Source organism: Lepidochelys kempii, chromosome 7, assembly GCF_965140265.1.
Source record: "Lepidochelys kempii isolate rLepKem1 chromosome 7, rLepKem1.hap2, whole genome shotgun sequence".
NCBI lineage: Eukaryota > Metazoa > Chordata > Testudines > Cheloniidae > Lepidochelys > Lepidochelys kempii.
Genome location: NC_133262.1, coordinates 58,116,954 through 58,139,207, shown reverse-complemented (window position 1 = coordinate 58,139,207; position 22,254 = coordinate 58,116,954). Strand labels below are relative to the sequence as shown.

Here is a 22,254-nt window from a genome sequence, read left to right as displayed (position 1 = left end):
TTGGTGAACACGTCTCACAAAGCAATCATTCTAGATCTGACCTCTCAGTCCTTATCCTCAAAGGAAACCTGCACAACACCACCAAAAGACAAGCCTGGGAGCTTCAGTGCATAACCTTGCTAGATACTAAGACTCATGGTCTGAACAGAGACACTGGATTTATGGCTTGTGACAACAATCTGTAACCCACTAACCACCCCACCCAAGATGCCTTTTCTTTCTCCCTCTCTTCCTTTCCCACATGTGGCCAGGTGTGCCAGGCCCTTTGAGGCCCCCTGCTCAAGGCCTTCCAGTCCTGCCACACCCTGCCCTGAGAAAAAGAGCAGTGAAGGTGGGTCCTCCAGGCTTGCCTAAAAAGGCTGCAGGGAAGCAGCCAATCAGAGCACAGTAGGTTCACTTTAAAGGAGCTGCAGGACCTGAGCAGGTTAGTTACTGGCTGGAACCAGAAGCGGGAGGAAGGACTGTGAGATCCTCCAAGTGAGGAGGCCTGAGAGAGACCCTGCTCAAGCAGGGAACAGATGGTGAACCCTGCGGTATGGGTGAAGAGGAAGGGGCTACGTGGGAAGCAGCCCAGGGAATAGCAGCAGCAATGGAGTTAAAGGAAGCAGCAGGGGGCTGCTATTTGTAGGGTTCCTGGGTCAGGACCCGGAGTAGAGTGCATGCCCAGGTCCCCCTACCAGCCATAGGCAGGGTGGCCAAAGCCCTGGGAAGGGGACAAATTTAATTAAGAAGCCCAGGGCTAGGGCTGAAGTTTAAAGGGCTCAGGGATGGGGCTGAAGACCCTAGAGCGGGCCAACCATTCATTGAACTTTGTTACCCCTTCCCCCAGAAGGGGACTGAAGTGAAGGAGTGACTCAGGTGAAGAGCTGGGGACATCACAGGACCACTAAAAGTACTGGAGGCACTGCTCCATACCAGGGCAGGGATGGGCCAGAAGAGGCTGAGAACTGAGCCCAGAGACAGGGCTGCAGGTATCAACCAGGGCATAGTGATAGGCCCTTTTGGACTTTTTTTTTACCCCGGAAGGGGTTTGTTTGTTCATGCATAGAGACTGTATGTGTCTTGGCCAGAGGGCTGGGTCACTGAACACCCACCTGATGAATGCAAGAGCTGACAGGGAGCACCCAGAAAGAGTGCAGGATTGCACTCAGCCAGCAGGAGGCGCTCATGAGAGGTGAGTGCACCCCCTCTGATTGGAGAGGTGGTAATGGGCCACTTCACCCTGAATGATCCCTTGAAATATGTGTTAACTGCTTATGCTAAACTATCTGTTCCACCTTCTGACACTCTGGGTATGTTTAGACACAAAGAAAAACCCATGACTGGCCTGCACTGCATCCTGGGCCCCCCCGCTTTGCAGGGTCCTAGAGCCCAGGCTCCAGCCCAAGCCCAGACCTCTACACTGCAATTAAACAGCCCGAGCCCTGCTTGCCCGAGTCAGGTGGCACAGGCCAGCTGCGGGTTTTTCTTTGCTGTGCAGGCATACCCTTTGAGTACCTTTCCCAGACCTGAAGAACAGCTCTGTGTGGCACGAAAGCTTGTCTCTCTCACTAATGGAAGTTTATCAACCAGAAGTTCTTACCTCACCCACCTTCTTATTCAAAAAATTGTCAACATTTTAGAGTTTTAAAAAAATATTGACCACTCTCCAGTAGACATGTAGCCTGCCAGGAGACAGCCTAAAGTCATCATGTTGGTTTCTTCTCTGTATCTCAGAAGAATACTTCCCACATTGAAACTGATCTTAATTAGCCCTTTCTTCATATTCCATAAATCTGCCAGCAAAACGACCACACATTCCTTGATATGTTTCAACAGCCAGAGTAACAACCCCATTGTTGTTATCTCCGTTGCGGTCTTGTTGTTTCCTTGTGCTCCCCATCTATCTGTATCCAACTGTCGCCTCTTCTTTTAAATTAATAATAATTCTAGGGGCTGGAGCTCTGCTGTGATCCACAGATGAAACACAGCAGCACTGGCCATCACTCCACACTTTCCTGCCAATATAGCTCATCACTTACTTGGAAAGAAACTGCATAAGGGAGGACATGGAATTTGGTCTCCATGGTCCACTCAGGTCTTGGCCTTGTTATATGGCCCTACAATACTACCAGTTATGGTGGTGTTTTTTGGTGTGCCATAGACTCTAGGCCAATGGTCCCCAAACTTTTGAGGGTCATTCCCCCTCATAACTCTGTCCATGCCCCCCCACTTCCCAGAGCCAGGGCTTGGAGTGGGGTGGCAGCTTGGTGAGGGGAGGTGACACGGGCAGGGGTAAAGGTGCCAAGGCTGGGGCCGCAGCTGTGGGTGGGTCTTGGGCTGGGAGCGGGCCGGGGATGAAGCTGTGGCCAGGGGCTCAGAGTAACAGCCGTGTTAGTCTGTATTCGCAAAAAGAAAAGGAGTACTTGTGGCACCTTAGAGACTAACCGATTTATTTGAGCATAAGCTTTCGTGAGCTACAGCTCACTTCATCGGATGCATACTGTGGAAAATACAGAAGATGATTTTATACACACAAACCATGAAAAAATGGGTGTTTAGCACTACAAAAGGTTTTCTCTCCCCCAACCCTACTCTCCTGCTGGTAATAGCGTATCTAAAGTGATCACTGTCCTTACAATGTGTATGATAATCAAGGTGGGCCATTTCCAGCACAAATCCAGGGTTTAACAAGAATGTCTGAGGAATAGTGAGGGAGGGGGGAGGAGGAAGGAATAAACAAGGGGAAATAGATTACTTTTTATAATGAATCAACCATTCCCAGTCTCTATTCAAGCCTAAATTAATTGGAATTAATTTGCAAATTGGATACAATTCAGCAGTCTCTCGTTGGAGTCTGTTTTCGAAATTTTTTTGTTGAAGGATAGTCACTTTGAGATCAGAAATCGAGTGACCAGAGAGATTGAAGTGTTCTCCGACTGGTTTTTGAATGTTATAATTCTTGACATCTGATTTGTGTCCATTTATTCTTTTACATAGAGACTGTCCAGTTTGCCCAATGTACATGGCAGAGGGGCATTGCTGGCACAGGGGCTGAGGCCGTGGGCAGAGACGGGAGCAGAGCTGCATCCGGGCTGCGGTGGTGGCCAGCAGCCAGGTTCCCGGCCAGATGCGACTCCGCTCCCGGTCCCGCCCCCACCCCTAGCCCCAGCCGCGAACAGAGCCATGGCCAGCAGCCGAGACTGGGGGCTAGTGTGGGGCCGGGAGCAGAGCCACACCGAGGCTGGGAGGCGGGAGCGGGAGCCAGGGGTGCGGCTGGGGGTGTGACCAGAGCAGAGCTGGGGGCGGGGAGGGGATGGGTGGCGCTTCCTCCGCGCCTCCCATGAGGGCTGGCCTGGCACTGCTGCACTGCCCCAGCATTCCTCTGAGCCCCCTGGGGGGCACACCCCACACTTTGGGGACCTCTGCCCTAGGCAATAGACTAATCGAACGGGAGATATTTCACAGGGACCATACACCATAGCTGGTTAGCCTTCCTTAATTAAAATGAAACAAGTTGGCAATGTGGAATCAGTTACCAGCTGCATCTGCTACCCTGGCAGTAGAAAACACAGAATATGTTTCAACTGATCGTTGCATGGAATAATGTTGCTCCTGGGACAGGGGAGGGTTATATACAGCCTAAAGCCAAAGTTTCTACGAAAGTCAATGCTGAGTAAATGAAACAGCTGCCAAACTGTTCTCTTGTAGAAAAGTATCAGATATCTTGTTCCCTGGGGCAGCTGGAGCTTGCCAAGGCCTGCAGTGCTATTCCAGGTCACACCTCTTATTGGTGATGAAGACCAGGGAACTTGCAGATATCCGAGGCCATGTGAGCATCACAAACTTTTTTCAAACCAAAGCTACACCCCCAACCTCCTCCAGTGGTGTGTGCCCCCTCCCTGGTCTCCTATGAGAAGGGTACATATGTCCTCACCTTTCTGGGTTAACAGAGGGGCCTGGCTGTGAGGGGAGGAGAGAAGAGGACCCTGGTCTAAAGAAGGAGCATGTTGGGTCTGGGCTGAGGCCAAGGCTAAAGGAGGAGCATGATGAGCCTAGGCTCCACACCTGAAGGTAGAAGAGACTCCGCATACAGCGTATTAGGGGAAGGCCCTCACTTTGCCGCTGCCCATAATTTGGGCTCCTCGAGCCAGGATCACTTCTCCTGTGCCTGCGAGGAAAGGGGGTTGGGCTTTCTGGGTGAGGATCTCCTCTCATACCAAACTATAGATGGGCAGATTCTGTGGGGGCGGGGCAGGGAGAAAAACCCTGAGAACATTTGTTCCACTAAGAACCTGGCATTTTCCCATAAACATTCATACCAGGGATATTTTGTTTGCTGACAGAGAAAGGAGACTCGTGCAAATGTGATTCTCTGAGAAATGGAAAAGAAATTAAGAGAAAATTATCCAAGCAACAGTTGCAGCAAAAAGTTTGTAGGGAAATATTTTGGCCTAGGGCCTGATCTAGTGATGTGCCCGGGTCTTTAAATGTGTGATTGGCAGCTCCTGGCTCCCAAAACTTCTGTTTAAACCACTGCTAGTCCAGGGGGTTGGAACAAATGGGCCAGGCCATGCCAACGTTGCTAACATTCAATAGGCTGTCACTGAAACAGAGTAATTGTCTTTATTCAAAATCCAAAATGATTTGTGGGTCCTGCCCAAATGCAGCTTGAGCCTTTATTGTTGACTTTGTTCTGTCTCAGAGAGCATCATTTGGATAACTCAGCTCTGTTCCCTCTCCCATTGAAGTCAATGGAAAGACTCCTGTTGCCATCAGGGGAGTTGAATAGGATTCCTAATCCATCTCCCAGCACCACCAGTGCAGAATTCTCCTCTCAGCATATTCTCCAGGACTTCTGCTACTGTCGTCTGAAATGTATCGAGACTGGTTTATGGTACTTACCCAGAGCAGTTCTTTGTAATACTGGGAAAGATCATCCCAGTCACCCAGAGGCTTAGTCCATGTTGGTGACAATACCATAATGCTTCCTGGGTTTTTCATCAGAAATCTCAACACACTTTACAAGGGGGACAAGTATCATTATCCCCATTTTGCTAATGGGGAAACTGAGGCACAGAGCGGAAAAGATTTGCTCAAGGTCACATGGAGTCAGTGGCAGAGACAGCACTAGAACCCAGCTCTTATGACTCCTACTTCTGTGATTTAACCACTATATGCCACCACCTCCTACTGTTGCTGTTTTCCCAGTGCTCTGAGACCCTGCGATAATGAGCCATGCCACGGGCTTCCTAATACCTCTGCTATTGCAATCGCAGTAATGCCATGTTAGTGGAATGATGCCAGGTGCTAGCAGAAATAACATGCTCTTAGCTATAATTTCTTAGCACTGCTTCTCTCTGCACTCTGGAATCCAAGTTAGTTCAAGTCACCCTATACTTCAGAAGTAATATTCCATACAGATCACTGTGAGTGAAACACTCTCAAAGTCAGGAAACACCAAAGCTGATGTTGCATGCATGGCCTTTTCATAGAGTTTTAGACCTCCTGTCTGCCTTAACGCTGCCCCCTTGTGCACATGCATTAAGATACAGGGCCAGATTCTCTGGCCCACTAAGTCCACTATGCACTGCTCCAGGAGCATAAAGTGGATGCAGACTGGTCAGTGGAGAGTTCCCATCTCCTGTGCCAGTTGTCCTGTGCACCCACAGCACAAGGGAAAGGAGGGGCCATGGCAAGGGCATGCTGGGTGTGGGTTAGGAGAGGCAGAGAGAGCTATGCTATGCCCAATCCACCTCTGACATAAGATCATAGAGGGTCCCTACTCTTGTACAGCTGTCACTAAGCAGCTCTAATTTACAGCAGAGCTGAGTGGCATAGTGTTAGGTAGCTGCAATCATTGGTATTTCTCATGTGACTTCTCCTCCTCAAACCAACTAAATTCCAATATTCCTTTGGCTGGATGGACTTTCTTTAAGATCTGTTTCTTTACTAAGTGAGAATGTGTGTACAGACTTGTATGTTCCTGGCCTCAAAACTAGCGCTATAGTTTGAAATGGACAAGTACAACTAAATAAGGAGACGTAAAAATGTAGCACTGTTTCCAGGTGCGGTTGCATTACACTGTGATGGTGTATTTAGAGTTGCATGGATGAACAAAGCACCAGTAATTTGATTCTAAAGACCAGTCGGCACCAGCATATTCTTCACTATTGCGAATAACATTGTTACATTTCATCATTAGTATATTTTCTACATGGGGTATTTTTCATAAAGACTTTCATGGAGTTTGTTTGTCTTTGGACTTTGTACTGAACCAGATTAGTGGGTGGGTGAGATTCTGTGCCCTGCACTGTACAAGAGGTCAGACTAGATGATCATAATGGTCCCTTCTGACCTTAATATCTACGAATCTATGAGATGCTACACATGTATGTAAGGCTATAGAAAAAAATTAGATAGCATCTTTTTCCCCTAGGCTGGACTTAAAGGTGTGGGCTCGCTCCTGCTTTCCAATACACAACACATATTCTGGCAAATCTGTTTTGCTTGTGTGCACCTGTACAGAGGACCTGGTTTTCACAGGATATGGGAATAGTGTCCAAAGGACGCTTTGCTGCTTTGTTTCAACCATTCTTCCAATACATCCTTGCATATACTGAAGGAAACATCAAATGAGGGAGATACCACAAAGTATCTAATCTATCTATCTGGTTTGTATAATGCCTGCCAACATAGTACCTAAGCCAGGTTCTCAACCATTTTCTTTCTGAGCCCCCTCCCCTCTCCCCAACGTGCTATAAAAACTACATGGCCCACCTGTGCCACAATAACTGGTTTTCTGCATATAAAATCCAGGGCTGGTGTTAGGTGGAGGCAAGCAGGGCAATTGCTTGGGCCCCCGTGAAGCTAAATTGCTCAGGCTTCAGCTGCAGCCCCAGGTGGCGAGGCTCGGGGCTCCAGACTTCAGTTCCATGCAGTGGGGGTTTGGTTTTCTGCCCTGGGCCACAGCAAGTATAATGCTGGCCCTGCTTGGCAGCCCCCCTGAAACCTGCTCTTGGCCCCCCAGTGGGCTCCAGACCCCTGGAGGAGAATCAGTGATCTAAGCGACTCCCAAGTAAATTAGGTTTGCATACCTAGTCCCTAGTGAACTTCATAGATTCTTCTACATGACTGTTTATTAACTGCTTAGAAGGAAAAGAGTTTGATGCTTGTGTCTTTATTTAACCCCAGATTTCATCAGAGATGATGTTACCGTAAATGATCTTTGATTAAATCTCAGTCACAAATCTGTACGTAACAAGAGAAGTCACAGCAGAGCATGTGTGAAAAAGGGGGACACAAGCCTGTTGTTTCTGAAGCCATGCTGATTCGCTGCTTTCCTCGAAGGGAGTGGTGCTAGGTCTGCTCAACTTGCATTAATGAGAAAACCACTTCAAAGCAGTCTTAACCAACTCCGGCAAAGACGTTGCAGGGTTCCTGAGGATCACTCTTCCACACCACGCGCATAGAGCAGCTCTTCCTATGGAACAGGGCAATGCAGTTCTCTCGGTCGTAGTTGGTGGGTCTGAAAACGCTGTCAGTGAGGAAGATGAAGATGAGGTCAGGACACGAGATATAGGTCGGGGCGGGGGGGGGGAATCATATTTACTGGGTCAAATTCATCCCTGGTGTAACTCCAGTGACTTCAGGGGAAGTGACTTCAGGGATGAATTTAGGCCATAGTACTTGCTGGTGGTATTGACTGGTGCTATGGAAACACAGAGCTCTGATCTCCAGTCCTAGCAGGTGAGTAAAAAAAAAAAAATGAACTGATTTTTTTCCAATATTTTTTTCACTCAAATGTAATTCTCTGTAGTAGCTTTGCTAGGAATTAAACCTATAGAGCCACATTCACCCCAGACCTGGTGCAGGGCCAGAGTGGAAACAGCATCTGCCTGCCCTGTTCAGAGATTGCCAGGGAGTGGTTCAGCCCTGATGTCTTTGGGCCACTGCAGGGACACGGAGCTGCCAGCACATAAGAACTGCCTAGGCATGCCCCCTCCTGCCCTTGCTAACTCCCTGCCCCCTCCAGTGGATGGAAGGTTGGGGGAATTGTCTGTGAGGGGGTCCTCACTTACAGCTGGGGAGGACATGGTTTTCCCATCCAGTGACCATTTTCCTGTCTAGAATCGGGACAAAGTCAAAATTTCAAAAATATTTGTGCACCAAAAACCCCGTTTTTTTCCGGTTTTGGGTCAATCAAAACATTTTGTTTCAATCATTTTGAAACGTCTAGTTTTGATGCCAATTTTTTGTTCTTTTAACCTTCTTTTCATTCTTGTTAGCTTAAATTTTTAAAGGTGATTTGAACCGGGAAACTGGAATTTTTTGTTTCTAAATGGCAAACAGCAATGTTTCAAGAGTTTGGAAACTTATTCTCGACCTTGTTTTGAGTTGGGGAAATTTGTCAAACTCAACCCTGTTTTGCAAACAGTTTTGGTTGCACAGAATTGGCATTTTTCAGCCACAAAACAATTTGTCGAAAAATTCTCAACCAGCTGTGACCTTGCTCAGTATTCCTACCACAAGCCCCCTCCAGGGTTTTTTCTCCACACACAGGACAGGACCATCCAGTCCTCTGATAGAATCACCAGCCCAGGACATAATCATAAATCTGGAGGGCACAATCAACCTGGGCAGGGACTCACAATGGGATCGAGAACATGGTTCCTCAACCTAGGGGCCATAATCTCCCTGCCCTTCCTATATTGGGGGGCACAGAGTCTCAGCTACATACTGGCTAGATAGGAAAGGTGTTCTGGGTGTAGGAAAAGGTTGAGAAGAACTGATCTAGAACAATTAGGCCTGAGAGATGCATACAGACAGAACCTTGAGGCTGTGCAGTGCCCCATAGACTGCAAGGATCAGCACTAAATATCTGTGCCTTATTACATGTTTAGGGCTCCAGAGCTGGACTGATGAGGCAATGCATCTCCAGAAATGAGACAAGCTGCCATAGAGAGGGAGGGCTAAAAATCTGGGGGAAAGGGGATCTGAGATCCTGCTGGTGGCAAAGTCAAGAGGAGAGTTAGGAGGAGTAATAAGGAAAAGCTCTGAGCTGTGTGTTTGCAAGTTTGTGGCTGGGTTTCTTTTTCTTCTTCTTCAAAGAAGCCTGGATACAAAAAAGATTGTTCTGCTTTGTCAGAAGTAGAGCTGGATGAAAACCCAGAGACAGGATTTTGCTCCAATTTGTTGAAATGTGAATGCAAAATTTTCACTGAAATTTCTGAATTTGGAAAATTTCAACCTGCCCTTAGGCTTGGTACAAAAGTAGCCCTAGTCTGCTTGGACTTACAGGCTGCAGCAGATCATTGCTCGAGGCTGACATTCGCATCTGAAACAATCCTTGGTCTTCCACACTACACCGAAGTGATACAGCTTTCTGTTTTCAACACAGCCTGGATACACACAACAAAAACAATGCCCAGTAGATGGATGGTGACATTTAGAGGTAAAATACAGGTTGGTGCTGTCAGTTAAAGCTCTGACTACTTGGGTGGAATTACACCAGGGATCAATATGGGCTGTGTTCTATGATGGGATGCAATGCCATTGCTCCTGCAGTGGCTAGGATGTGAACTAGCAAGGTGAAATGTTATCTGCTGCACACCCATCTTTAGCAGAGAAATGCTATTCAAATCATGGCGTGAGGCTGAGAAGTGCTTTAGTTTATGGCTAGTACTTCTTTGAGCATCGTTCTGCTACTACTGATACTTCTCTCATAGGGCTAGATGCTGACTTGGACTGTACATCTGAACTATGCTGTGCAGTCCTAGGCATATAGAAATAAGCAGGCCTGACCCCCTACCCCTGTGCCCCCCAAGCAGCTGGGTGGGGGATGGACAGATTATTGTCTCTGGGGTGTCATAATTTATTCCTGTAAGACAGAATCAAATCACTATCCCCCTCCCCTTCCCAGAGCAAAGGAGAAGTAGGGTGGGAATTGGCCTGGGAGGGGTTTCTCCAAGTCACAGCACCTCCCATGGCCACTGTGGGAGTAGTGCGGATTACACAGTCCCCCTTGCTCGGAGCTGGGCCCCAAAGCACAATCTAGCCCATAGTGATTTTCAAGTTCTCAAAGCACTTTAAAGACTTTGGGTGAGATACTGGCCCCATTGCAGTCAATGGGAGTTTTGCTACCAGTAAGTCTAGGATTTTACCCATTAGGTAACAGTGGAAAAGCACCTACATGTGGTAGGCACATAGGTTCAGATGCTTAAAGGTATTTAGGCACCTCTCATCAATGGGTGTATGGTGCCTACATACTTTGAGAATCTGGGTCTTATGTCCTACGGCAACTTAATGGGCCTTGGATGCCTAAGACACTTTGATGCTTTTGAAAATCTAATGAATACTTACAGCAACCCTTGGAAGTAGGTAATATCATGCCCATTTTACAGATTGGGAAACTGAGCCATGGAGCAGTTAAAAGACTCACTCAAGCGATTGCAGCTAGTCAGTAGCAGAGCTAGGAGTAGAAACCAGGTCTCCTGCCACCTAGCCCCTGCCCTGCTCTAACTACTAGGACATCCCCCCCTCCTAACACAATAAAGCAGGCAAGTAGTCCTTCCATTCTGGTTTCCATGTTTGACAATGAGTAGTAATAGTAGTAAACAGTGAGGCCAGGACAGAGAGGTGCCAGCTTTTTAGCATATCTTCCTTTTTCTCCCATGTGATATGCTATTTGTTTAGGCAACAACCTCATACCCCAGACTCCATAGAGAAGTCTGCCATGCCTTTCAGTTTGGAAGTATGTAGCTAGCTAGCTGTCTGGCTGGAGACACTCTTATACGACATAGCATCTAACTGCCTATGCATCTTCATCACATTGCAACTGACAGAACAATCCCCACATTTCTAAGCAAGTGATCCTTTCAATCCATTAAATGGAAGTCCTGAGCATGGGTGGAGAATTTGCCATTCTTACCGTATTTGTTTGGGGATCTCATGTAACACTGGGCAGTGCACAGGGACCCCAAGGTGAGAAGGACGAGGAAGAGGAACAGCAGGAACTTCTGGAAGAGAAAGGGAAACTCACTGCAAACTTGGCTGGTTTTTCAATAATAACGTTGACCAGTTCATTCCCACAGATTTAAGGAGGACAAGTCTCATTATTTACAAATAATCAGGAGAACTGCTCCCAAGTACGCAGCCTGCAGTTACACAGACAGCCCAGCCACTGACTTACCATGGCGTAGGCAAGCTTTATGGGCCGCTGGCAGGTTGCTGTGAGGAGCAGTGCGTATTTATAGTCCATGCAGAAACAATGGTTGCTCAAGGGTAAGCAATGAAAACATGAGCTTCCTGCTGAGGCCAAATCATGCCAATGGCCATTCTAACCTGTCCCAATCACTGATCAGAAGGTCTGGCTTTGAGAGGTGTCTTTGGACATGAACTTGAAGGCAAGTGTTACCCATTCACAAATAAAGCAGGGGCACGATTCTGAGCTCAGTTACAGTGGTGTAAATCTGGGGTAACGCCAATGGCTACAACAGAATTACTCTGCAGTAACCCCGGTGTAACCAACAGAACCTGTTCCTGCACAGCAATGCTCCCCACCCTGGCCAGCCATCAAGAAACAGAGGGAAGGAAAGCACATATTATGCAAGGTGGTTTATTATTGTTCCATTGACCTGACACAGTGAGAGCTGCACTGACCAGCATAGGGAACAGGGCATTCACGCGGTGCAGCAGCGTGGAGAGACCTCTGTTCTATGACGGATTTATTGATTACACCTCTCAGCTCTTTTATATATGGCGCTTCAGTGGAGTTGTCTCTGAAAGGCCAGACTCCACCAGGACCTGGAAAGGTGGAGCCTGGCACTGCTAGGTCACTGATTCAAACGCCAGGCTGGGTTGAGAGTGGCTGACAATTGTTACCAGTTGACAGCTGTGAGATGAGCAGTGAGTCTCAGTTCAGCCCCTCAGGGCCAGGGAACTACCTCAGTAGAAACAGCTGTCACAATTAGGGTGACCACCCACTCCTAAATGGGTGGGACAGTCCCAAATTGTACATTTCAGGTCCCAGACCCCATCTGAAAGACTTCGGAACACCATTTGTCTTGGATTCCCTGTGGTGCTGCTCTGCCCCTACCCAAGGCTCAGGGATGGCGCTAGCCTCTTCCCAGTGGGGAGAGGAGGCTGCTGAGATGGACCTTAGCACCCCCTTGCCATAAGGTCCTGCCCCCTGCTCCTCCTCTCCCCCCTGAAGCCCCGCCCCTGTCCAGGCCAGAAGCCAGACCTGAGCAGTAAGAGTCAACCAGGGAGCCCGGGCCACTGTAGGGAGCCCCAGAGTCCCAGATCCTCCACTTGCCCTGGGTGGCACACCCTTGGGGGCAGGGACACAGGCCCGGGGCTGCTCTTGGGCATCCCAGCACCCCGCCCAGGGCAGATGGAGGGTTCAGGGCTTCCCAAAGCAGCCTGGGCTCCTTGGGCAGCTCTTACCATGGCCCGGTTCTGGCTTCCAGCCTGGCCAGGGGTTGGGGCCTCAGGGAAGAGGAGGAGCAGGGGGTGTGGCCACAGAGGGGGCAGGGCTCCTGCATGTGCCCTGTTTTGCATTTTGAAAAGGTGCTCACCTTAGTCACAATGGACTCTCTTCCTGCCAATCACAGCAGAGAGGCGGAGCCCAAATTCCCGGCTCTCTTCCATAGAGCTGGTCATTCCCGAAGGAGATACCGGTATGTTGGCAGGACCATCGTACTGGCTGTGGGATAAAGGGAGGCCTTCACTCTGCAGGGCAAGCTCTCTGCTAGCTTCCCCCGACAGACACTCATGTTGAACATTTAACCCCAGTCGTTTTTGTTTTCTCCCCTGAACTGAGGTGACCCCAGTTCCTTTTAGGCAACTCCCACCTGCATGGGAGAGCATATGGCAGCCATGCTCCAGAAGCTGTACTGGCTATTCATCACTGTCTGGTAGGGTTGCCAACTTGGTAATATTTAAAAACTGGGACACTCCAGCAGGAGTGCTGGAACTTCCCCTGCCCCACCTCTTCCCCCCAAAGCCCCACCCCGTCCCACCTCTTTCCCTGAGGCCCTGCCCCCCGTCCACTCCTCTTCCCCCCTTCCCCCATCACTTGCTGCTTTTCCCCTCCCACCCCCACCCCAGGTCAGGAGGGACTTGCCTGTGGAACCGGGGCTGGGAGCTGCAGCTGCCCGACAAAGGTAGGAGGCGGCCCCGGCTGAGTAGGGTCTGGCGCAGGTGATGACCCAGTGCCTCCCTGCCTCCCCTGCCCGCAGTAACCGGACTTCGGGCATCTGGTCTGATGCCCTGTTCCCTATGCCAATAGATCTGACCAAACACTGTCAGGTCCCCTTTTCAACAGGAGATTCTGGTCAAAATCCGGACGTCTGGCCACCTTAGTCTCTGGGTGGAGTTTAAGGTGTTGGTTGTAACCTAGAGAGTTCTAAATGGCCTGGCACCAGCCTGGCTGTGGGATCACTACTCTCCCCAGGCCATACTGCCATAGCTGGGGTCAGCAGCTGTGCATGAGCCGGATTCCCCTCTTTATAAAAGAGAAGGGGCAGCTGGCAAGGTGTCTGCTGGGATGGTTCCCCAGTTCTGGAACATGTTCCCCACCCCTGGGTTTGAAATAGCCTGGATCTGGTGACTTTCTGGGCACACTGCAGAAGACACTTGTGTGAGACGGGTGTTGGAGAGGGCCGAGGTGGTGATTCCCAGATGATGAAGGGGTGCAAAGGAGTTTTAAAGGTAACTGGCTGACAGAGCTTCTTCTGAACTGGTCATCTGAATGCCGCTGGGATGGACAGTGTATTGTTAATGGTGTGTCAGCCTGGAACCTTGGCTAGGCATCATTTTATTCATTTTTAAATAGAAATAAATATTTACCACTATGTTTACGATAGTATTGCCTAAGGGCCAACTGGGGACAGGGCCCCCCTGTGCAAGGCACTAGCACCTAGCTCTTATATGGTGCTTTTCACCCATAGCTCTCAAAGAACTCAGTATCATTACCTTCATTTTGCACATGGGGAAACTGAGGCACGGGGCTGTGATATGACTTTCCCACAGTTACTCAGCAGGCCAGAGGCTTAGAACCCATGTCTGCTGAATCCATAGCACTTTAGCTAGTCCCTTCCCCAAGGAGCTTGCAGGTTAAATACACAAGACAGGCAAAGGGGGCAGGGGGCAGAGTGATCAGCATATTAGTGCCACCATTTGGGGGCAAAGTTGGAGGGTTTGGGGGGATTTTTGTTTGTTTGCTTTTGTTTTTTAGCTTCTGTTTGCTTTTGTTTTTTGGGGTTTAGCTCAGAGGAGATTAGCTGAAGACAAAGGAAAGGAGTGTGGGGGGAAGTGAAGGGACAGGGCGGGGGAGCAGGGAGGGTATTCAGCATAGGGGAGAGGGACAGCAATGGAGTCTGTGTGGCTGCCAGGGTCAGTCAGCTTGCTGGACGGGGGCTTTGGTGCAACACATTTTCCATGGTACTGGGTAGCTCAAGGCAGAATAGGCTGCCCGCCTCCCATCAGCCTGCATTGCCCGGCAGGTCTGGGGGCTTTGATTGAGACACCTGAGCTCAGTAGAGCCCATATGATTGACAAGAGATTAGGCCAACCTGCCGTTCAGGGGAAAGGTGAAAGAGCTGTGGTGGAGGTAAGGCTTTGTATAAAAGCAGTGACTGGGGGCAGGTATATATCTGCTGGTGGACTGGAAGCAGAAAGGAGGATAGAATTGTGGTAGGAGCTAGTGGTGAGTACAGCTTTTGTAAGTCTGTCAGGAGGTGGGGAGGATTAAAGCAGGAAGCTCTAGTTCCTCCATGTTATTTGCCTTTTTGCTCTTGCTGTGTGTGGTGAGGCTAGCAGCTCTGTATTGTGCTGGTGTTTTGTGGCTTGTTCCCTGTGCTTGGCTTTGTTCTGAGCAACAGCTCTTCTGAAGGGCCTTGTCAATTCTTCTCTCTATAAACTGTAGAGGGACAACATCAGTTTAAACTTGGTGTAAACCTTGTGGTGGTAGGTAGTTATGCTTTCAAATCAAGCTCTCTATAGAGCCTAATGCTTGGTGGAATGTCTTTACAAACTGTTCTTGAAACCTTCCAATGCAAACAGTCCTCTTTAAATTAAACCTTTCCTGCAGTGTTTGACACCCTGATGTTGCAGCACTAAGAAATTCCATTTAAGTAGTCAAGTCTATAAGTAATCAGAGACATGCAGATGGTGACCAGAAGTAATGATAGAGATCTAAAAACTCCTTGTCTGTCACCAGCTTAAGACAATGGCTCACAAAACAAGTCTGCCTGAAGTTGTTCTCATCCTTTAAAATATAAAAGGCTGGGATAGCTTTTTCTCTTCTATTGGATTATGCTCCTCAGTGTCTGGGAGCTGGTGTAAGTTGAAAGAAAAGGAGTACTTGTGGCACCTTAGAGACTAACCAATTTATTTGAGCATAAGCTCTCGTGTGCTACAGCTCACTTCATTGGATGCATTCAGTGGAAAATACAGTGGGGAGATTTATATACATAGAGAACATAAAACAATGGGTGTTACCATACACACTGTAACAAGAGTGATCAGGTAAGGTGAGCTATTACCAGCAGGAGAGTGGGCGGGGGGGGGGGGGAGACCTCTTGTAGTGATCAAGGTGGGCCATTTCCAGCAGCTCTCAAGAATGCCTGAGGAACAGTGGGAGGAGGGGAATAAACATGGAGAAATAATTTTACTTTGTGTAATGACCCATCCACTCTCAGTCCTTATTCAAGCCTAAGTTAATTGTATCTAGTTTGCAAATTAATTCCAATTCAGCAGTCTCTTGTTGGAGTCTATTTTTGAAGTTTTTTGTTGAATTGCCACTTTTAGGTCTCTAATCAAGTGACCAGAGAGATTGAAGTGTTCTCCAACTGGTTTTTGAATGTTATAATTCTTGACGTCTGACTTGTGTCCATTTATTCTCTTAAGTAGAGACTGTCCAGTTTGGCCAAAGTACATGGCAGAGGGGCATTGCTGGCACATAGCACATTGGTAGATGTGCAGGTTTTCCAGCTCTTGCTGAAACTTGTGGTGCTGTCCATCCCCAAGATATGAGAGACTTAATTTCAGCCATTAAGTAGCACAACTAACTATCATGATATAAAACTAGCTTTTGACATGGTAGGCTTAAGCATGGTGTGTTAAATAACACCCTTCTAGCTAGGGTAATTATACCCCATTATGATATCTGAAAACCCCAATCGTCACTGACATTCTTGTGAGGTAGGCCAGAGGCGAAGGCTCACTCCACAAAGGGCCTGAGGTGTTGACATCCTTCTAGGCACCTAGAAAAATCACAGGAACAACACTGCAATCCACCAGTCCTGAATTAGGCACCTTGACTCAATACAGTGAGAGTCAAAGCCTTGGACTGTGAGCCACCAAAGCAGCATACTAGGTGGGGCTCAGGCTGCCTAAGGTAGGCACTAGGAGGTGCTGATGAGGGATATGTCCTAAGCCCTGCCCCTCTCCTGGAGATAGATGCCTCCCTGCAGAGCAGACTGAGGCAACTCGCACTGTGTAGGGAATGGGAACTCCCCCTCTGGGCTTAAGCACCTCCAGCATTTCCTGGGGTAATAAGTTAGGAGCCTGCCTTGCCCCCCACAAAACAGCAACAGGCAGTGGTGATGCTCCCTTATAAAGCTTATCCCAGTGGTTCAAGTGCTCACCTGGGATGTGGGAGACCCCTGTTCAGATCCTCTCAGGTGGGTGCTCTGCTCAGTGGGCTAGAGAGAAATAGTGACTCTGTCCCCTAATGCCTCTACTCTACTTGCGCTATATTGATGACATCTTCATCTGGACCCATGGCAAAGAAGCCCTTGAGGAATTCCACCATGATTTCAACAATTTCCATCCCACCATCAACCTGAGCCTGGTCCAGTCCACACAAGAGATCCACTTCCTGGACACTACAGTGCTAATAAGCAATGGTCACATAAACACCACCCTATACTGGAAACCTCCTGACCACTATTCCTACCTACATGCCTCCAGCTTTCACCCTGACCACACCACCCAATCCATTGTCTACAGCCAAGCTCTGCAACACAACCGCATTTGCTCCAACCCCTCAGACAAACACCTACAAGATCTCTATCAAGCATTCTTACAACTACAATACCCACCTGCTGAAGTGAAGAAACAGATTGATAGAGCCAGAAGTCACCTATGACAGGACAGGCCCAACAAAGAAAATAATAGAACGCCACTAGCTGTCACCTTCAGCCCCCAACTAAAACCCCTCCAACTCATTATCAAGGATCTACAACCTATCCTTAAAGACAACCCAACACTCTCTCAAATCTTGGGAGACAGGCCAGTCCTTGCCTACAGACAGCCCCCCAACCTGAAGCAAATACTCATCAGCAACCACACAACAGAACCACTAACCCAGGAACCTATCCTTGCAACAAAGCCCGTTGCCAACTGTGCCCACATCTATTCAGGGGACACCATCACAGGGCCTAATCACATCAGCCACACTATCAGAGGCTCGTTCACATCCACACCTACCAATGTGATATAGGCCATCATGTGCCAGCAATGCCCCTCTGCCATGTACATTGGGCAACCTGGACAGTCTCTACGTAAAAGAATAAAGGGACACAAATCAGATGTCAAGAATTATAACATTCAAAAACCAGTCAGAGAACACTTCAATCTCTCTGGTCACTCAATTTATGATCTCAAAGTGACTATCCTTCAACAAAAAAACTTTGAAAACAGACTCCAACAAGAGACTGCTGAATTGGAATTAATTTGCAAATTGGATACAATTAACTTAGGCTTGAATAGAGACTGGGAATGGTTAGGTTACTTTTTATAATGACTCATTTCCCCTTGTTTATTCCTCCCCCCCTCAGACGTTCTTGTTAAACCCTGGATTTGTGCTGGAAATGGCCCACCTTGATTATCATACACATTGTAAGTAGAGTGGAGTGGGGGGAGAGCACCTTTTGTAGTGCTAAACACCCTTTTTTTTTTTTCATGGTCTGTGTGTATAAAAACCTCTTCTGTATCTTCCACAGTATGCATCCGATGAAGTGAGCTGTAGCTCACAAAAGCTTATGCTCAAATAAATTGGTTAGTCTCTAAGGTGCCACAAATACTCCTTTTTCTTTTTGCCAATACAGACTAACACGGCTGCTACTCTGAAATCTATCCCAGTGGTTAGGGCACTGTGTGGCAGGAGACCCAGAATCCATGCTCTGCACTCTTTCATAACACTGATTGTTAAAGAACAGTAGAAGGCTCTTGGTGCCTACCAGCAGGGTCCACACAAACCAGTTAATGTGTGACACTTTAGAAATCACACCTCTATAGTGGGCATTCATGCCCTGTGTAGACAAACCCCTAAATACACCTCTCCAGGACTCTGTATGTTAGCTGACACATGATCAATCCACTGTGATCAAGAAACAAGTCAAAACAGGATGCCCTGTGGCACCAGTGTAAATACACTGCACCCTCTTCCCCTGGGGAGCATGAGTGAGCTGGCAATACACCCTTTGTAGTGCTCATTGTTAATGGAACATGGCTTGAGTTAAAATTTGTCTCAACTCCTCCTGACACAGCTTGCCTGTCTGCTCTCTGCTACAAACTGGCTGTAGTGTGATGGCCAAGCAACCTAAAGCTGCATCTCCTTTTATCTGTGATATCCCTGCCTGCTGCTACTCTTATGCTTTCTGGATGTGTAGTATTGGAATGGCTCCTAATGAATCTCTCTAGATGAACCTTGACTTAAGCTGCCTGCTGCTTCAGTTCTAACAAGCCTGCTAGATGGGAGTGCAGGGGAGAACAGAGGCACTTCTTCAGGTCTGGCTCTAGTTTTTCCCCTTACACAGCTACTGTATTTATCAGTGGAGCTGGTAACACAACTTTTTAAATAGCCTAATTAAAATGCTTCTCTTTCCAGCATAGAGCTGGGGGATTAATTCTCAAATAGGCACAAACTTTGCAAAACTTTTCACTCTATGGCTTCCAGGGAGGTGAAGTAGAGAGGTGGTGGTGCTATGCATCCATCTCTTAACCAACAGAGCTTTGTACCAGTTCCTCCTTAGACCCCAAACTGCCAAGATTTCAATGGCAGTTAGATTCCTAAATATCTCTTGAGGATCTGGGGCCATGACACCAGAGATGAACTCAAGCCATAGAACTCTGACACTGGCCTCTAAGGAAATGTCTAGGCTTCAAGCTGGGGGTGGGGTTCCCAGCTCAAGGAGGTTATGACTTTCTGAGCACCTTGCTTCCACATGTCCTTAGTCCTGAATCTTCTGTGGGTCAATTCCCTAGCAACACAAGCACATGCCTCTAGGCCTATGCAGGCTGCACTGTTACTCTGAGGTTGGGGTGCACCCATCACTAACCTGTAGTGTCCAGCCGCTGGCGTAGACCCTGGTGGACATTTGTGGTATAAGCTGATTCACTGCTTCCAAAGAAACCATTCATTGCAGCTTACCAGTTCCACCTCAGATCACTACTCCACTTAACACACAGCACTGCGTTGCTTGTAGTGAAATGAAGTATGTTTATTTAGCAAAGCATGCAGGTAGAAGTATTGGAAACAAATGGTTACATATGTCACAATCCTAAAGCATTCTAGAGCAATTTAATTGGTTACTCTGTCACGTAGAGTATCATCGCTCACCCAAAAGCCTTGTAGTGCTTTACAGTCAAGCTTGCTGGGACCCTCCTTTTATGAGACAGATATGCTGTCAGTTTGCCTCCCAGGTATAGGATTCAGCGTGTCTCTTTGCACTCCAGGATATACCAGACCAATCATTCCTCTTCATTCATAAACAAGTCACACCCACCCCAGCCGTTTTGTTTCTTCTTGTTGATATCATCTCAAGGGCTTTGCACTCAATTCACCCTGGCTCTGTATGCAGACACCCTCTCAGCATGAGGTGTACGATACACAAATAGCCAGACATGGAGATAGGTGTCTGGTCTCTACTGCCTGGAAGAGACATCACCAAGGTATGTCCCCCTCCTGGTGACTTGCTTTAACTCAAAGACCTTAAGAATGCTATTTTCAGAATAATTTTAGATCCCATAGCTATTATCCAAACATACATTTTTCAATGATTGACAACCAGCAGGTTGCTGGCTCTCAGTAGAAACCTTCCACGTCAATCTTTGGTGAATGACTATGCAGATATCTGACCCAGGGATCTCTGTAAAACACAATGCAACCCCTCTGTCAGCTGGTACTAAGGGATCCCTGAGCCAGAGGCATATCCATGTTAGCTCTGATCAAGCCAGTGCACTAAACTGAATATAGGTGTAGAAGCATGAGCAGTGCAAGGGGCTAGCCATGCAGAGTGTGGATATCTAATATCTCTGCTGGATATATACTTACGGCAGCTAGCCCTTGCTGCAGTGGCTCAGTGTTATTTTTAGCACACAAGTGTGGCACCTTGAGCTGGAAATTCTGCTCCAAGTATAAATGTACCCTGACACTCTGAAGTCTGGTGCTGTTCAGAGCTGAAAAGCACAGATTTGACAGTCAGTAAATGTGGACTTGGTCTGTAAGTTGCTTGTCACTTGACTTTGTACTACTTGATTTTAATTAATAGTAAGTACAAAGGTGGGACTCTGCTCTTTGACTAAAATGCATGAATAAGATCTGACCTGGCACAGAAATGGAGGAGGATGGGAGGGGGAACTCTAATGCTGTAGCTGACTTATGTCACTGACTGTCTCCATCCATTTCTAGACCATTCATACAAGGGAGCATAGGTCCAACACTCAATCTGTCTGGGGCCAATTGTGGGAGGCCCAGAATGTTCACTCAGAAAACATAAAAGTGATTGCATTTTTACCTCTAGGGTGAATAACTTTCTACTGTCTTAGCATTATGAGCATCTGTTTGTTTGCATAAGTGAAAGGGCACCAATGTCAAATTTCAATGGAATGTAGGGGACTCTAGGACTAAAATGAGCAACACCAGAGTAATGAACAGAACATGCCTTGGAAACATCTGCTTATGAGTAAATGACTCTATTGCTTATGCCTTACAACAATAGTGAGCCTGTCTGGCAGAACAGGAGTGAAGCTGTTCATCCGGCTGTGATAGGTAGATCTCTTCCTGGCCCCCTCAAAAGATCCCTTCCAGCGATGTGACTCTGTTCTCTCATTTCAGTTGTCTCCATCTTCAACACACAAGGCCGTGGGGCCCCTTTGCATCAGACCATTGAACTCCCGTAGCAGCAATGGATGTCTTCTTAATGATCCGTCGCCACAAAATGACCATCTTTGCTGATGCCAAGGAGACTACCACTGTGCAGGAGCTGAAGAAGATTGTGGGGGGCATCCTGAAGAGGCCTCCAGAGGAGCAGCAGCTATACAAGGATGACTGGTTGCTGGAGGATGGTGATAGGACCTTGATAGAATGTGGGTTAAGCAGCCAGACTTCCCGTCCCCATGCGCCAGCCATGGTGGGCTTGGCCTTATTCAGAGCCAGTGAGGGCTCCTTTGAGCCATTGCACATTGACCCCTTCTCCAGCACCCCTGAGCTGCCTGATGTTTTGAAGCCTCAAGATTCTGGCAGCAGCTCCAGCGAGCAGCCCATGCAGTGAAACCAGAATCCGCTGTTCCATCACATAGACATGGTGCTGATCATGCACCAGTCACTGCTGTGTGCTCATTTCACTTGCAGCATTTGAAAACATTATGCCTTGACTAATAAAGCTTTGCTGTTAAACTTCTCTGGGGTGCCAACATCTTCTGTCTCAGTCTCTAGAGAGCCAATTGACAATGATTGTTTGGCTTCCTTGTGTCTTCTCTTTTGTGAAGAGGTGGTGGGGTGTGACAGTCTAGGCAGCAAACTCTTAAACCTCCTTGTCCAGGTCAATGTCCATAGACTTAACCTCAACATTTACTTCTTCCAAGAACAATGACATGAACAAACTCTACAGACAACTGGCATGGCCAGCTTTCCTATGGGGAGTCTTGTTATATTTGGTGTCTTTTTTTCCTAAAGTCCCAACTTCTGGAATCATGTGACCACGTCAGAATCTTCTAGACTTCAAATTGTGGAGAGATGCTTGAAAAAAGGTTAACCCTGATGGCTGAAATACTAGGCAAACCACCACCAAACCTCATGATGATTTTCAAGCCCATCTCCTGACATTCTGGAAGCTGCCTCAGGACTCATGGAGCACCCAGGTGGTAATATTGTACCAGTACAATGTATGTGGTAACAAAACTCTTCACTCTAAAGGTCAGCTCCTAATTGAGAGGAGCTGTTTGACGAAATTATTCAACCATTGAAGAAAATTAACATGCTGG

At 47.7% G+C, this 22,254-nt stretch overlaps 1 protein-coding gene across 1 annotated transcript in view; it reads left to right on the top strand.

Annotated features, from left to right (window-relative positions):
- The window catches only part of LOC140914652 (elongin-B-like), a 65,011-nt gene extending 43,376 nt beyond the window's left edge, over window positions 1-21,635 (top strand). Inside the window, exon 5 of the mRNA XM_073353031.1 lies at window positions 21,107-21,635. Coding sequence (XP_073209132.1) covers window positions 21,177-21,542 — 366 coding nt within the window. The 5' untranslated portion in view covers window positions 21,107-21,176 and the 3' untranslated portion in view covers window positions 21,543-21,635. The remainder of the gene's footprint in view (window positions 1-21,106) is intronic.
- Window positions 21,636-22,254: the final 619 nt, after the last annotated feature.